At 32.6% G+C, this 18,004-nt stretch overlaps 1 protein-coding gene across 2 annotated transcripts in view; it reads right to left on the reverse strand.

Moving 5' to 3' along the window:
- Positions 1 to 18,004, reverse strand: part of ASCC3 (activating signal cointegrator 1 complex subunit 3) — a 314,121-nt gene that overhangs the window by 267,271 nt on the left and 28,846 nt on the right. For both annotated transcript variants that reach the window (XM_054569760.1, XM_054569761.1), the window contains exon 4: positions 9,139 to 9,698. In XM_054569760.1, the coding sequence (XP_054425735.1) occupies positions 9,139 to 9,698 (560 nt within the window). The remainder of the gene's footprint in view (positions 1 to 9,138; positions 9,699 to 18,004) is intronic.

The following is an 18,004-nucleotide window of genomic DNA, read 5'->3' on the forward strand; positions in this document are numbered from 1 at the left end:
ACTTACATTGATCTATTTTATCATGTCATATTCAGCCCATGATTTAACAATTAGAGTAATAAAAGAGGGGAAAAAGCAACATACAACTGAGATAAATAAAAAATATGGCTAGTGCTTTCCCCAACATAGATGAAAGCTTAAGAGTCCTGTAATAGCAGTTGTAATACTTCAGTTACCTTGAATGATAACTGTTACATTCAGCTGAATAATTCTTGAGTTTTCCTCATAAACAATTTCATCCCTTATAAAAGTAAAAGTAGGAGTGAATAACCTAAAATGATAGACAAAGTGGAAGTAACCAGAACCTTGGGAGAAAATGACTCTATCATTTTAGAGTATGCAATATGGACATATTCAGATATGTATCCACAAATTAAATACAGAGAAGATACATCTGATCCAAGTAACATTCTACTCCAAGCCAGTGAGAATGAAAAGAAAAAAAATTTTGTTTTGTTTTTTTAAATGGGAGGTTCAGTCGTGTCCTGTAGATTGGGTTTCTAAGCAGAACACCTAAGGCAGATTAAATGAAAAGATGGAGACTTGCCTTTTTCAGCACATAACACAATGCCCCCCTCACAGTAATCTCATTACACATCTTTTAGAAATAAAAAAAGCAACTCAACTTCATCAAATTAAAAACTGGCAATTCTGGCAAAACAATTAGTGGCCTAAAACAACCTTTAACTTCAGTAATAATAAAAACTATAATTAAAACTGAGTTACCATTTTCTCTCTATTAAACAGGCAAACTTTTTTTTTTAAAAGTATGATAGAATTGGAAAAGATGTAAGTGCAGGGACATTCTTATACAACATAGGGAGAAATATACACTGGAATAGTCTTTCAGGAGAATCTATAGTTAGTACTTTCAGATGCAAACTTTTCACTAATAGAAATATATTCAAGAAAAAATATGTATGAGCAAATATTTAACATAAGAATATTACCGCAATGTTTTTATAACAGGGAAATTCTAGGTATATTAAATCTTCAATAACAGAGGACTAATTTAATAAACTAGGATATGGTAATAAATGTAATAATCTATACTCATTAAAATTTATTATGCAATATTGTCATAAAAATATGTATAATGTTAAGTGACAAAAGATTTAAAATTATATATAATGCGTGTCCCATTTTTAAAGTATTAATATTTTAAAATATATATATACTACAAAAAATTTACAATGGTTATGGCTGGATAACAGTGAGATTACAGATGACTTAGTTCCTTCATATTGTATATAAGGGTGCTCTAAATATTCTACAATGATATATTTTCAAAATTAAAAAATAAACTTGTATCAATAAAATAGGTGGCATTAAAAAATAAAATGGCATAAAAAAGAGAAAAAGATTATTGGATTCTAATAAAACACTATGACTAACACTGTAGCCATAAACTGAAAAAAAAAAAATTAGAGAAACATGAGAAAAAAATGCAGCAAAAATACAGTAAAACAAACATATTGAGAAATGTAAGTTTTTAAAAACCTGTAATAATAGGGTCTATAAGGTTAAATCAATAAAAAAAAACCCTAGGCATACAAAACTGGAAGAAATAACAAACAGAGTCCTTTATCAGTATCTGAAGCAAAGAAATAAAATCAGAACATGTTCTTTTTTTGAAGAAGATGAGAGAAGCAGTCCATTCTCACTCTGCTTATATCTCTTCCTACACAGAATATTAGCTTACAAAAGGAAAGAGCATACCATAAATATTGAATTGCTACCATATTTTGCTGTGTATAATGCATACTTTTTACCCACATGTTTGAGAGAAAAATAAGGATGCTCATTATTCATGGTAGTACTAATTCCGTTATCGATATAAATGTTTTAATGCTTTTATTTATGCTCATGCATTGAAAGTATAACTCAAGAAAGCAATAATGATATCTGTATGCAAAATAATACCTGGAATATGATAATCAGCTTATGTCTAAATATAAATAAATAAAAACTGAATTAAAAAATTAAAATGAAAGTTTTTTTTTCCTGAAAGTTTGGGCCAAAAACATGGGTGCGCATTATACATGGGAGCACGTTATACAAGGCAAAAATACAGAACCTATGGTGAGGGAAAAAGTAGTAAGGAATAACCTATCTTCAAACAAGTTCAGCTATTCAAACCCAGATGCATCATATCCCAAGGTTCAGGAAATGCTCCCAGATTTGACCTCAAAATCACTGTTATCTATGAGAATAATGAAGACAAACAAGTGCTAGAGAAAGGCAAAAAAATCCCCCAATTAAAAAAAAAAAAGGACAAGTATATACAGCAAAATACAAGACTTATCAAGTGTCATCAGAAAATACCATTGCCCCTTGAACAACATGGGTTTCAACTGCATGAGTCTACTTATATGCAAATTTTTCAATAAATACTGTAAACATGTTTTCTCTTCCTTATGATTTTCTTAACATTTCCTTTTCTCTAGTTTAGTTTATTATAAGAATACACTATATACTGGACATAACATACAATACAGGGTGGGGCAAAAATAGGTCTACAGTTGTTCATATGGAAAATAACATATCCATAAATAATAAGACAAGAATAAAGACCCGGTTTCATATACTCATACCTGTAAATCTACTTTTGCTCCACCCTGTATGTGATAATCAACTGTTTATGTTATTATTAAGGCTTCCTGTCAACAGCAGGGTATTAGTAGTTAATCTTGGGGTGTGCCAAAAGTTATACATGGATTTTTGACCACATGGGGTTTAGGTAGGGTTGTAAACCCCTGCATTGTTCAAGGGTCAACTATAGTGTTAAGTATTTTTCCTATGAAATTATTAGGTTTGTCTACAGCCATATGACCCTGAACACGTCAGTATCATCTGATTTTGGAAGCTAAGCAGATTTGGGCCCGGTTAGTACTTGGATGGGAGAAATTATTAGGTTAGTTGTTCTTAGGTTGGTAAAGCAACTGAAAGTTTGATATCTCTGAAGACAAGATGACGAAAAGCATTATACATGTCAGTACTGCTAGATCTATGGAGCACTGAACTATCCAAAGACTAAGAAAGAAAAAAATATCACTGCCATCATATGTCATAGGATGACTTTTGAACTAAGAACTCTTACAAAAAATTAGCAGATCTTATTATAAGGGTTCACTATTTGGATAGAATGCTAGATACACAAATACTACATTGGGTGGGAAAATTCTATAATACTAATAAACATTCTCTAAGTCTTAATGTGTAATTCTACCAAATGACAGATCTCTGTTCAATCTTGGGGGGATAAGAAGGGTTCTTGTGATTATTTGGGGGAAAGACTAAAAGAAAAAGCAGCACATATTTCATCCTCACAGTGGAAGGGACACTTTTAATTCAACCTGGTTGACACTGGTAGCCTCCTTATTTTTTAGCAGTACTAAGACTACCAAGAACAACATATAAAATTTCCTAGGAGAACCTTTTCATAAAGCATTAATGCTACTCATTCCTCACAGTATTTTAAATACCCTATTCGAGGCACCAAAAACATCACTCTATTCTTCTTATCAAACTGCAGTATACATATTAAATCAGTGGTTTTCAAAGTGTAGACTGAATTTCCAAGATCCTTTCAGGAGGCCATGAGGTCAAAATTATTTTCATAATGTAACTAAAATATTAGTTGCCTCTTTCCTTTCATCCTCCCATGAGTATAAAGTGAGTATAGTCCTCCATGGAGTATAAAGTAGATTTAATATTATTTTAAGTGATTTAGTAAACAATTATTAAAGCATTTGATATATTAAAAATTTGTTTTAATTTATAACATAATAAACATTAAGAGAATATATAGACAACATAAAGAAAAGCTATATAAGGTCCTCAATAATTTTTAAGAATATAAAGGAATTTGAAAAACAAAAAGTCTGAGAACCACTGTATTAAATCATACTAATTATTCTAATATCAAAATTTCAAAAGATGCTGGAATCATTTATATAGCAAATAAGTATCAAAAATATAGTCTTCCCTCAGATGCCAACCAAATCAAATAATTCCTACATCTTAGGATCAGGCACATATCTAGAACAGGTCTAGGTTCAGAAATAAACTTGCATGGTTCAAGTAACAGCTGCATAGAGTCAAGGGATAAGGCTAACAGCAAACATCAAATCACAAATGCTATAAAGAAGAAGCTCCACCTGCACAAAAGCAAACTATAATGTCAATATCATTCAAATTCACTTTTTCTAAGACTGATTAATTATACAATAATTCCATGAGTATTTACATCAGCATTAATAACTCTGCAAATGGCATTTAATATTAAAGTAATGCCAAGAGATACATAGTATACTCCAACACATCTCCAATATTTTTGTATTTTTCATTAATAGCTTTTCTATTTTACCAAAGATTGTTCAAATCAAAACTGACTTTAAAAATTGAATGAAAAAGCAAAAAAGTAAAAATAATTCTATGAATACCTAATCCTTAAGCATTTTATTAATTACTTGAAACATTTATATAGAAGGCATATTTAAAAATTTATGTATAGATAAAATATTTATTATAAGGTATATACTCTAATAAAACTTTGATATGTGCAAAATATGATGCTCATTAATACTGAAAGTAACATCTGAGAGCCTACAATTTGTGAAATATTATGCTAAGTACTTCATATGTATTATTTCACAAATCTTCACAACATTGTGGCGCAAATATTTTATAAATTAAGAAATTGAGATTTACAAGGGCTTAGCAATTATCCATGGTCAACAGGTAAGCAGACAGGGTTTAACCTGCCTTTATTAAGAAAAAATTCCTTGTCAGATAATGCCCTGCTCTTCAAAGAATCTGATGGTACACTGGATAGGAACTGCATTCATACACTGAAAAATGTCCCAGAATTTCTACCAATGTCTTGCTTTGTGACTTTAGGAAACAACTGGGCCTCCATGTTCATTTGTCTGTTTTCCCATCTTTATATAGAGGATACCTCCCCTACTTTGCAGGACTGTAAAGAAACTGGTTATGTCAAGGAGACAGTCTGGTCCAGGTTCACTCATAAAAAGGCACTCAAAATATGGTAGTTTTGCTGTTACTAATACTACTACTTTCCATGGGGAAAGTTTCTGTTGAATGTTCATTAACTATCTGATCCCAATAGGACTAAACCTATTACTGCAATTCTGATCATGAAAACAGCAGCAGCAGGAAGATGTCTGTACCAACAGCAGATGAGTCCTAATAAAAAATAAGATGGAATGTTCAAGTCTGTTCGCTTCTGGTGATTAAAAATTTATTAAATTTAACAAAATATTTTTAAATTTTTAAAAGTAAACAGATTTCAAGAGTACAAAACAACCTTAAAAATTCTTTGCTCAATCAAATTCTAAGGCTTAATCATAAAGTCTATAGTCTTCTTAATTATAATGACTGTAGACTTAACAGAGAAATTACTACAAATAAGAGGTTAAAAGAAGAAAAACCCTTAAGAGAGAATAATTTAGAGCTTCAAGACATGAAAGGAAAAAAGAAGATGGTACTGGGAAACCTAAGTGTGCTGTTTCATCATTCAACACCCACAAGAAGTAATTTAAATATAACTCCTGTAGAAACATTAAAACTCATCTTTACAAGGGTCTCAAGGTTTCATCCTTTCCCTTATTCTGATCAATTCCACACCTGGAACTCTCTAAAAGGGAAAGGCATTGTTTCTCAAGAAATTGTGAATTAAGAGTCCTGCCAAAGATTCCTAAACATAATTAAAATGCTTGATGTTCCAATGTACCAAATACAGGAAAATGTACAAATCTACCTCTTGAAGGACTACACACAAGATACAGAATGTCTGAACTTAAATCCTGGACCCACTACTTACTCTGTAATCTTGAGAAAATTTCTCAACATCTCTGTGAAATACCTCCAGTGAGCAATAATCCACGAGGCCACCAAAACCTTCCCTTAAGGTACTACAAAACAGTTACCAATAAATGTGAAAAACTTAAAGAATTTGATGTTTGAGAAAGATATCAACTTAGCCTCACTGGTAAAAATAAAATTTCATTAGACTTATGTTTGCTTTAGTATGTTTAAAAAAAAAAATCACATATGGGTGGGGAAAATTGACTCAGAGTGCAATCGTTTCAGAGCTTAGGATTTCTAACAGTTTTTAATCCAGCACTGCCTACCTAAAAGCAGTGGTGTAAGGATTAAATGAAGTGATACATACACATAAAAGCACTTAACATAATGCCTTATGTCATACAGTAGACCCTCAAATGTAACTTCCATTGTTATTACTACTGTCATTAGGATTATTTCTCTCCACGTTTCAGACTAGAAAGAACCTCTCTTGCACTCTCTCTGTGGTAACTGTCACCATATGCATTGCTTTTTATTCTCCTGCTTCCAACACTAGTTTGACAACATAAAGGTCTTTGAAAAAGACTTTAAACAGTCAAACTTTAAAAAAAAAAAGTTTTATCATCAGTCATTAGGTCACTAAACTAAATTCAGAACTGGTTCATACGTTGAGCAAAAACACCTGCAGCATAGATGTAGGTTTTTGTATATGTCTTTAAAGTTACATGTAACAATACATTCCTACAGTGCTGCTAAAATTCTGGAACAACAGCACACAGCATGGTATTTTAAATATTCCATACAGTCAACTAAAAGCTCTAAAAGAAATGGAAATAATCTGTGCTATCACATAAACTGAATACTCTTCTTAATTAAACTTTTTCCAGCTTAAGTGAGGGATATAAAAGTACATAGGTAACACATAAGGTATAACACAGCCTAAAATGAGAGTAACAGTGGTCAAGAGTGACTATACTGAAACATTACTGAAAATTTGCTACTTCAATATAATTGTACAGAAAGTAATCTAATATAAAAGTATGAATAATCTATGTTGTAAAACAGAAAAGAATATCATAATGAGTATATATTTTCATTCAGATAGAACACAAAACACTAAGGAATGTTTACTTAATAAACATTCCTTACATATAAAACTTTAGTACTAAGTCATTGGCAGAATGTGAAATACTTAAATATTAAACTGTCCATTAAAACCTGGTCGAAAAAAGATCACTGAAGCAGACGACACAGTGTGTATCTATGAGTTTTAGAATGGCTGATACACTTTACCAAAGTGTACAAGGTCTTACATCATTGGGCCCTTACCTGTCTGCTTGCCCAGTCTCTCACTACACCCCGTTTGCATCCTGCACCCTCACTATACATACTGCAACTCTGTAAATACACCATGTTCTTTCTCACACCTAAAATATGCTCCCTACTGTTCTGGTCCACTTAAAGGAGTTAAATCCAGTCATATTTTAAGACTTGGATCTAGCTTTACCTCCTCTATGAATACTTTTCCTACTGTACTAGTTCTTTTACAGAATCTTTGAATGGTTATTTAATGCCCCATTTTCTTTGTATATACTATCATAATATCTACGGTTTTGAGTGGACTTGAAATGTCTCCTCGTACTGAACAAGTAATTCCCTGACAGCAAGGGAGCTATTTTATTCATCCTTTTACATCCAGTAACTAGTACTGTACCTAATAAATAGTAAGCATTCAACAAATATATGATGAATGGATGGATGCATTAATTCAGTCTGACCTTGCAGTAAGGAAGATGATGAAAAGGTCTAGAAAAGGTCTGGAGAGAGAACTAGAAATCATTCTCTCTCCAACAATCATAAGTTTCAGTTTATTATAATCAAACTAGGGGAATTCCTATGTATGCAATTATGATAAACAAGTATCAGTAAAATTTTCTTAATAAATCATAAATTTGTTATAAATTTTAAAACATTATTATCAGAATGTTAGAGGAAATACATCCATATAAGGGAACCAAAGCTGATATAAATTAAAGGTAACACATTCAAGGTAAGTGAGACTGATCACAGAATTAACATTATACCTTACTTCCAAATTATAGTGAATCAGCATAATACCTAGGACTACCATGGGTTAAGTCCTCAAGTACTTATTTAGCTAATTCCTGAAACTAATTTTTCTCTGAAAAAAAAAAAACAAAAAACACCTAGTATTTTTTCCTGACTGATACTCCATGTGACTTAAAAATTCTTAATTCCAATAATAACAAAAATAATCACAGCTACCATATAATAAGTATTCACCAAATGTTACTTATCATTTCACATACAACATCTTATTTAAGGCTTGTACTAATTCTTTAACCTTTATATTCATACCCCCTTGAGACAGACCAAGAAAATAGCCTCTGGGAGATTTATTTCCTTAAGTCTCAATACCAATATATGGGAGAGGAAGAATTATCTGATTCCAAAGCCTCTGCCCTTTCTGCAACAGTACGCCCCATCTCTCTTAATTCTTCATTAAATATATTACTCATCCAATTTATCAAGTATTAAAAGCAGGTTGACATTATTTTAAATTTATACCCCCAAAAATGTAATGCCAGTACTGAGAGCAAAACTAAACCCTTCAAGATAAACTTTTCATGCTACAGTAAGAATAATTCATCACTTTGAATAACATAACCAAATCATAGTGTACAAAGGATTTAAAATAATGTTTTCCTTTGTGTGATATAAAAAAACTTATAAAGACATGATTCTTTATTGAACAAGTAATATAAAATAGTCCAATTATATCTAGATGTTTTTCAAAGCTTTTTCTTTCAAACAGAAATTAATCAAAAATATGTTTTTAAATCAATAAATCACTTAATATACAGATAGAATTTCTAATATTTTGAGGTTTGTTATAGTTTCATCAAAAAAACTCTTAGAAACATATTATTATTAGGGTAACCATATAGTTTATCATTCAAATCTATATATTTTTAGGAGGAGGAGGACTACTAAATTACAGTTTAACCACAGATTTAACTATGACTGTCCCAGTAATCAGGACATGTGAACATCCTAAGGACTACTCTCTAACTCATCTGTTATTTATTATACTCACAGTCCTCTATTATACTCTTACCAGTGGAAAGATAAACATGCCTACTATGTAAAACCGCTTGGCTACATATTTGACTACTGAAACACAATATCAAGAAGTACTTTTTGTGTGTGCTTACCACCCATGTTTAAAAAGGCTATTTCATTAAGTGAGTTCACAATAGCGTAAAACTTCAATAACTTCAACTATACCTCATTCTGAAGTTCATCACCACTTTTAACAGAAGCAAGCATATCATATAAAGTACAGCAAAGATCTTCTATTCTTGTTGCTTCAGCCATTTCATTTAAAGTTGCATTTAAGTACTTCTCAACTTCACACCACAAAAAGGAGTCATTTGTTTTCTCCACAGGTTTGACCTCTGGCGTGGAATGCTCCCGAAAATGTTCATCCAGAAACTTCTTGTAATCTAGGCTTATCGTTCTCTGGGGTTCACCATTTATTGGCAGTTCGTCAAAATAGTCCAAATCATGCATGTCAAATGAAAATGCTAAGTTATTACCAAATAAAACTCTATCCCCACATTCCTCTTTTGTCATCTGGACAAGGGTGGTAAGGCCGTCTTGATGAAAATGGGAAGCAATTCGATTAGTAGCATTACAAGCTGCAGTGGCAGATGATGACGGAAAGGGACCAAACATCTGTTTGATCGCCTTTGTCTCCTGGTGACCAACAGAGTCCTTTAAGTGAAATGTCTTGAAGAGAAATGCAGCAGCACTTTCAATTGCTTCTTTTCCATTATCTGTTCCAACTACTCAAAGACAAAAGAAACAGTATTAGCTCAAGTGAATTATGGTTCAATTTACCACAATCCATTTTTTAAAAAACCAATAATATTATTCTGAGTAAATCAAACTGTAAAAATACACTGATAATCAATTTAAGAGCAGAAAAACACCTTTAAGCACATGCCCAAATTCCCAAAGAACTATATTAGGTACCTAGATCATTATCAGTAATTATTCTATATCCAGGTAGAGAAACTACCTAATAACAACCCTTAAACCTTTTTTTAAAAACAACTTGAAGCATTAGCTAAAAGTTATTTAAAATCAAATTTTAAAAACTTACTTGATAGGCTAGTTAAATAAACCAAAATAAGGACAGAGAAAAAAAAAGGCATTATGAACTTTTGGAGTGGGAAGGGAACCTCAGAGATTTGTAATTTTCTTTACAATTTGTTCTGTGACTCTGGGATGGCAAGAAATATATATGGTTTCCATTCAAAACCATTTAATACCATAAAGAATGTACATAAATAGAACAAATGACCACATTATAAAACATAAAAAAGAATCTTGTTTAAAAGAGACCAGAAGTAAATTTCTTACCAAAGTAAGAGGAAGTGCCTAATTTCTTTAAGGCATTAATTGATCATATTCAATCTTATTTTGTTAGATAAAAGGAAAAAAACCGTATTTGTTTCATAGAATTCAAAGAACATTTTTAGAGTAGAATAAAAAAGAATTTTAATCTCCAGAACTTCAAAAGTCAATGTGATTTACCTAAAGTAATACTGGTTAAGTTAGTATTAATAATATACTAGTATCATGCTCCTGAATTATAGCTGCAATATGGTACCATATTTGATTACAAATCCTGAGCAGCTTATTCCAGCTCAGTAATTCAACCCAAACTCCTATACTTTGATTTCAAGTCATGCCAAAGGCTAGCCCCCCATCCTTTTTTTCCCCAGTCTCATTAGCTATTACACAGTTCCTGCTCCAGTCAGTACGAATTTCTTAATATCCAGAAACCAGGTCCTGTCCCACTCTATGCCTATAACCATGCCTATATTTAACCTTCTTCAAGGCCTCTGATTGTTCAAATCCTACTCATTTTCAGACTCAAGTTCAATGACCTCTTTCAAGGTGAGTACAATATTGTGTACACTGTTATATTCCCTTAGTATACCTAGGCCCAAATAAGCAGCACATCAACAGAGATTTCCTGAGTTATACTGAATCCAGGCCTCAATGACACTAGACAAGTGTTTTTACATACCACCACACTGCCTTAATAACTTCTTACTGTGTATGATGTTTACACAAATATGTAGAAAACTAATAATTTATATGAGTGGAGATAAACAATTTTACAATGAACGTCTAGTATTTACAATTTTTTGTAGTATGAAGTCCATTTTTATGATTTTAAAGAATGTATAAAATATCATATGACATTATTCTTTTAGCACTTAGAAAAATACATGACAAAAATCATCTATAAATTAAACAATGCTTCTAAATAAATTGAATGGCATTTATGTACATTTCACTGAGTCTATGATGCTTGCAGAACTAAGCTTTTGGATAATTTAGGCACTATAATACTACTATAGATAGATCAACAGCGTTGGGAGTATTAAAGTCTGAGCAAAAATAAAATTACAAACTAATTCTATATCTAAGATTATAATATGTATTCTTTTGTAAAGACATTATCATTTGGCATCTTGGAATTTTTCATAAACAATTCAGCAATAACTTTCACATTAAATTATCTCTATTCTTCCTAACAAAATTATCTTCATCTTACGATGCAAAAATGGAGGCACAGACTTAAAAAATTTCGGAGATCAAACAGCCATTTAGTAATTGAACAAGTTTCAAAGCAGGCTTCTCATTCCTAAACAAAGTTCTCTGCACTATACAACACTGACTCCCTGTAAATTCCTATAGATTCATCTCTCATTCTTTCTTATTAAATAAACAAATTAAAAATTACCTTATCAAATAAAGCAATTAATGGAAGAATAGTCTTACCTTATTATCAGAAGTGGAATTAACTTAACCATTATTAGGTCATTAGTCAAAATATGTTACAACCATACACAGGGTGGGGCAAAAGTAGGTTTACAGTTATTCATATGGCAAGTAATACAATAATAACACAAGATAAACTCTGTGTTTCACATGACTCACAACTGTAAACCTACTTTTGCCCAATTCTGTATATTGCATTCATTAAATGTAATGCAGTGGATCCATATATCTTGCCATAAAATAACCTACACAATATAGTAAGTGGGAAAAAAAGTAAGTTACGAATCAGTACGAATCAGTACAAAATAGACGGGGGCAGGGGGGGCGTTGTTTAAGAGTAGTATAGGGAATAGAGAAGCCAAAGAACTTATACATACCACCCACAGACAGGAACTAAGTGGGGGGAATGCTGAAAGGTTGAGAGAGTGCAAGGCAGAGAGGGATAAAGGGAAGGAAAAAAATGAGACAACTGCAATAGCATAATCAACAAAATATACTAAAAAAAAAAGTAGTAGTATGAATTGGTAGGTACAGAACAGACGGGGGATGTTCAGAACAGTTTAGGAAAAGGGGTAGCAAAATAACTTATATGGATGACCCACGGACATGATCTAAGTTGGGGGAGGAAGTTGTCAGAGAGAATGGGAGGTGCTGGGTGGAGGGGGCAAAAGGGGAAATTGGGACAACTGTAATAGCATAATCAACAAAATATATTTAAATAAAATTTTTTTCATGCATCCCAAATTTTATTTATTGATTCAACAAGAGCAAAAGACTACATTTTGACAATAAGACAATGTTAGAATTCGAGGTGAGGATAATAAACCCCTAAACTGTAACTTTTCACAGAATTCATGTGATTTTTGTTAATCAAAATCATTCATTCAATCAAAATATTTACAATGGGCTTAATCCTTACCATTTAAAAATATCTCCAGTATAGAATGATATTCAGGATAGATTTTAACAAAATCTTGCTTTGCTAAGAAAATGTCGCAAGGAAATGTTTTCCTTTTATCACAAGCTACTATTACTCAAAAATTTAATTGGATAAGGTTAAATTTTAAAATAAAATGAATGCAGTCCTCTAAGGAGGTTTTAGAAAATGTTATTCAAAGAATGTGGAGGAATACCTCAACTCAGAACTGTCTGAGTGTATTTTCAGTAAACACATTGATTTTATGAATTTAACTAATAAGATGCAAAATGTCAGGCTTACAAAGCCTTTTAGAGCCGTATCTCAGCACTTTGTATCTGAAAATACTTGACAATAACTTTGAGAATGACATAATTTTTAAAAATGTTTAAAATTAGCTTATTTACTACATCTTGTGCTAATTTTCTTGTATAAATTACAAGGTAACTTAATACTTCCTTAGACCACTGGTTCTCAAATAAAATGTGCATCAGGATCACTGGGGGTCTTGTTTAAAACACAGATTGTGGTGCTTCTGCCCCAGAGTTTCAGATTCACTACACTTGGGACTTGGCTTTAGAATTTCCATTTTTAACAAACTCCCAGGAGATGGTGATGCAGCTACTATGAGGACCAATGTATTTTCATGGAAACCACTGGCTTAGAACAATTAAAAAAACCAACCAGTAATTATTAATCCAAGTTCAAAAAAAATCCACATTGTATTGTACATCAACATCTCTTTCTATACCTCCTAAAACTGCAATCTTAGTTTGATAATGATTCTGCATAAATGTTCATACCCTTGTCTAATCATTAACTCTACTTCTGCACAACCTACTCTACATTCTTGAGCTGTACTGCTACGAATGGACAAGTGTTCACAACACAAAATATTTCTCAAAAGTGAATCTTTGGCACCATGCATGCTACTCGGGAGTTTGGAAATTCCAGTAATTGATAAACACTCGAGCAAACTATTTCTTACCAACGCTGACTAACAGAGAAACTAACAGCAGCAATCTGAACACGAAGAATTTCTCTGGAGTGCTCACACGCCTAATGTTCCCCCAATCCGCCTCCCTGTACGCCGTCCGGCAGGCAGCCATGCACGCCTGCCTCTCCACACCCAGAGGCAGAGACATGCGCTGCAGCGTTCCATCTGCGGGTGACCTCGTAGTCATTTTAGGGGGATGCTACTGTCAGCAGACCCGGATGAGGCGACAGCTCAGGAGCAGGAACTGTGGCTCCAGTCAGAGCAGTGACAAAGGAATGATGCTAACTTGCCAGTGAACCCACCTAAGAAGCCAGCTCTTAGTTCTTTTGGTGACTGAAAAATATAAAAGGGGCTTGTAAAACCGAAAAAAAAAAAAATCTGAAAAAAATAAATGCAATTAACTCTCTGATTTGTCAAAGTTCTGGCAGGCCCCACGTCCCCTCAACGAACTGGGATTAGAAGGGAAACTTACGGGAAACCTAAGGGCTCCGCTGCTCCGTCGGGCAGCGGAACCAGCGCAGGCTCACCGCATAGAAGGAACCAGTGGGGAGGCCCAGGAAAACGAGAGTGGGGCGCTTCTGGAGTGGGAATTTGTAATAAGTAATCACGTTTTGTCTTCCTACACTACATCCAAAATTAAACATGTTGGATTGAGGATCTTGTTTACAAACGATCTCTTTTGTGTTCATTTCCCTTTATATTTTCTGCACATTTAGTAGTAATATTTCAGGGGTGTCCACCTAGCGGAGGGACGCCACAAGCAGCCCAGGATGGATATAAACACAGCCCAACACAAAATCATAAATTTACTTAAAACATTATGATATTTTGTGTGTGTGTGATTACGTTTCGTAATGTATTTAACATTGTAGCTCAAGACAACTCTTCTTTCACTGTGGTGCAGACACGCCAAATGGTTGGACACCCCTATAAGCTGAGCTCTTAGGTCAGTTTGTATTCGCTCTCAATTCTGAAAATGTTTCTGTTCCACACTACTGATTGTGCTAAATTTTCTGAGAAGAGGAATTTTAATTTAGTTTTATCCTCAAGATAAAACCTCAGTAAAGAACATATATTAAATAATCAATTGGCAAAAGCTTGAATGAAACTTAATGACTCCCAGACCTTTAAGGAAGATACTCCCTGTATCTAACCACTTGAACATCTAATTTTCTGGCCACAAAATACTGAACAGGATGGACTGTAAACCAGAATACTGGCTTTATACACCTAGCACTTCAACTACGACACATTTAAAGAGATACACTTAAGTCACTACAATTCTTTTTATTAATAATAAACACTTGCCCTGCCTACTTTAGAGTTATAGTCACAGCAAATGAGATGTGAAATGTAAACTCAAAAAATATAATTGGTAACTGATTGCGATAACATTATAAAACAAATTTTTTAAATGAGATTGAGTGATGACTAAATCATCCTCAACACATAATTTACTCCTGTATTTTCCTCTTACTGCAAAACATTAAGAATTAAAGAGTTGTGAATTGTAACTTTTTAAATAGCCTACTTTAGTAGTTGAGAAATTCTCTGAAAGGGATAAGTAGGAAATTTTTATTGAATAAAAATATAAGTCAACTGTGTGCATGCTTAATTGCTAAATATCCAGTTTGAAAGCTGTCAATAAATGAGTCCCTTGACCAGTTAAACCTTCAATGTTAATAGAAAATATTTACAAATATCTTTTATGCTTGTATTTTAATAATGAATTGTTCAAAGCAATCAAATTTATTTGTTCATGTTATTTCCAAACTTGGAATGTCCATTTCACCCAATACTTGATATGCAACTGTAAATATAATATTAAAACCTGCATCAGTGTCAAGCTCATTCTCTTTGTTAAAATGTAATCAAGACAGGCAAACTATTATAAACATGTTGTATTTGAATAAAGATTAGCTAACTGATTTTAATTGTTAATTACAAATATTTCTTTTACATATACAAGGGGGGACATCCCCCCAAAAAACAATTATCTTCTGGAGAGTGGTCCCCTTATAGTATAGGCTTCCACCATTAGGCAAGTGTTCTAGAACCCGTCTCTTTCAGTGGACCATCTGGTGGTGTTGTGAGAGGTTGCATTCAGCTTCAGTGAAGTTCATTTGAAGACCCTTTCAGTGCATTTGCCCATTTCATGATGGGTGAGTTACCAGCACACCTGTCCAGCCCATGCTGAGTGTCCAGCAAGTTTGAATCAAAAATAGCATGAGCCCAGTGCCCCTCCCTCCCAATTCATCCAATCTTGCCCCAAGCAACTACTTTTTTGTTGTTTCCACAGATAAAAACATCCTCAAAGGAAAACCTCCCTCCCCCCATGTGGAAGAGGTAAAACAAAAAAAGCAGAAGCACTAAAAGGCACAAAATCATCAAAATCAATGAGTTCAAAAACTTTTGAACAGTGGAAAACAACTCGACAGGTGTGCTGCATCGGATGGAGAGTACTTTGAAGATGACTGAAGTTTAACCATGTAAGAATAAATACACACTTTTTTTATGATAAATTCTGGGGTTTTTTAGGTCCCCTCTCATATATTAACTATTTCTACCAGCAAAAAACCAATGATTTAACTTAAACATACATTATCTAACAACCCCATCGGTTTTTCCCTCTACATATTTATCTCCAGGGCCTACTAATGTACTTTTTAACAAGTACAGTATCTAAAATTATCATACTGTAATAATACTCTAAAAAATTACAAGAGCAAGGATTTTTTTCTGTTTCTGCATTATACCATCTTTCAAATAATCACCAAATTAACAAACTTAATAGAGGTAAGCATTTGCACTATGGCTTTTGGGTGAATAAAGGGAACAATACATGTAATATAAATTTAAAATTGGCTATGTAATATAATTTAAAACAATGAGCTTCATTTATTTTTTAGTATAACTCTTGTACATCAAAAGTCCTCTAGTAAAACCTTGCATTAAGTAGGCAAAGTATTCAAGAAATGTTCAATACAGTAATTTGAAGGAATTGCTTAGATGTTGAGATTATTCCGACACTTCAATAGAAATTAATGCCTTCGGGGTGAGCAAATAATGAAAGGAAAGCAAACAGAAAAACATATTTGGTAGGAAAAAAATAGTAGTAGTACAAGAAATTAAAAAGAGGCCAAGGCAATTCACTATGTTTTAAAGTCAGCCATTTAATTTTATATATATTCATTACAAAATGTGAATACTCATCTTACAGTGTAGACTTCAAGTTGGCATCCTGCCACTATATTACCATTTCTAGTACTATAAAATGCTACATCAAATTACAACTTGACTTTCTAAGCAACCAAACAGCTAAAATAAAAGTTTCGATTTTATACATAAGCTTCCTATAACAAAACCATTATTTTGAGCATCACAAACTCATAAACTGTATCTTTGAACAAAGCTCACTGAGATTTAACTGGTATTTTATTTTTTTAATATCTAAGAAAAATATTTTTTAAAAGGGTAATTTAAAGTATACATAGTGTAGCATCCATTTACCAGACAGAACTTAGTTAATAGGCTTAATAGTACTATAAAGAAAATTACTAACTGCAACCTTAAAAATGCCTCTACTAAGGAATGCAGTGTAAATTTTCTCATGCTTAAGAAATTATAATAATTTATAAATGAATAATAATATATTGATAAACTAAACTGTGAAGAGCTGATCCTATTTCCAACTCTAGCCATTGCTATAATATCCATGCAATTCATAGCTGTTTTTGCCATATCCCCACATAATCAAAACTGCCTGTTTATATAGCCAATATACTAGCAAAATCATCTAAGATTTTCATTAAGTTATTCAGCTTTCATTTTGTAATATTTCTTGTAATAAGTATAGAAACAAACAACTCTGTCCCTGAAACATTCAAAACACAATCTTAATTCATTCCCAAGTTTCCTTCTCTACGAACTCCGTCCTGACTTACAGAAGCAGAGTTCCTGTCGTTTTATACCATATCATCATTGGGCATATATATCCACCAAAAAATATAACCACACAGAAAAACTATTTGTTTACTAATGCCTACTGTTACATCTAGGCTATAATAAAATTATTCACTGACAGCCATTTACTGGGCTTTACTCAAGGTACGTTGTGATATTGCGTCACATCACAACTATACAAAGAATTAACATATGTATGAGGAAACACGTTTACTGATATTTATTAGCTATTTACTAGTAAATAACAAGAACTAAATTTGTACCATATATATTAACTGATAACTTGAAATTATCCTAAGGTATAGGAAAATAATTCCATGAAAACTTAAAACTGAAAATGAAATAAAGATGGTACAAAATATAGTTGCAAATATTCTAAACATTAGCTTATGGTCTCCATCCATTTATCTAAAAAT

The sequence above is a fragment of the Pteronotus mesoamericanus genome, unplaced genomic scaffold (genome assembly GCF_021234165.1).
Source record: "Pteronotus mesoamericanus isolate MK-2021 breed Mesoamerican mustached bat unplaced genomic scaffold, CSHL_Meso_final contig_20, whole genome shotgun sequence".
NCBI classification, from domain to species: Eukaryota; Metazoa; Chordata; class Mammalia; order Chiroptera; family Mormoopidae; genus Pteronotus; species Pteronotus mesoamericanus.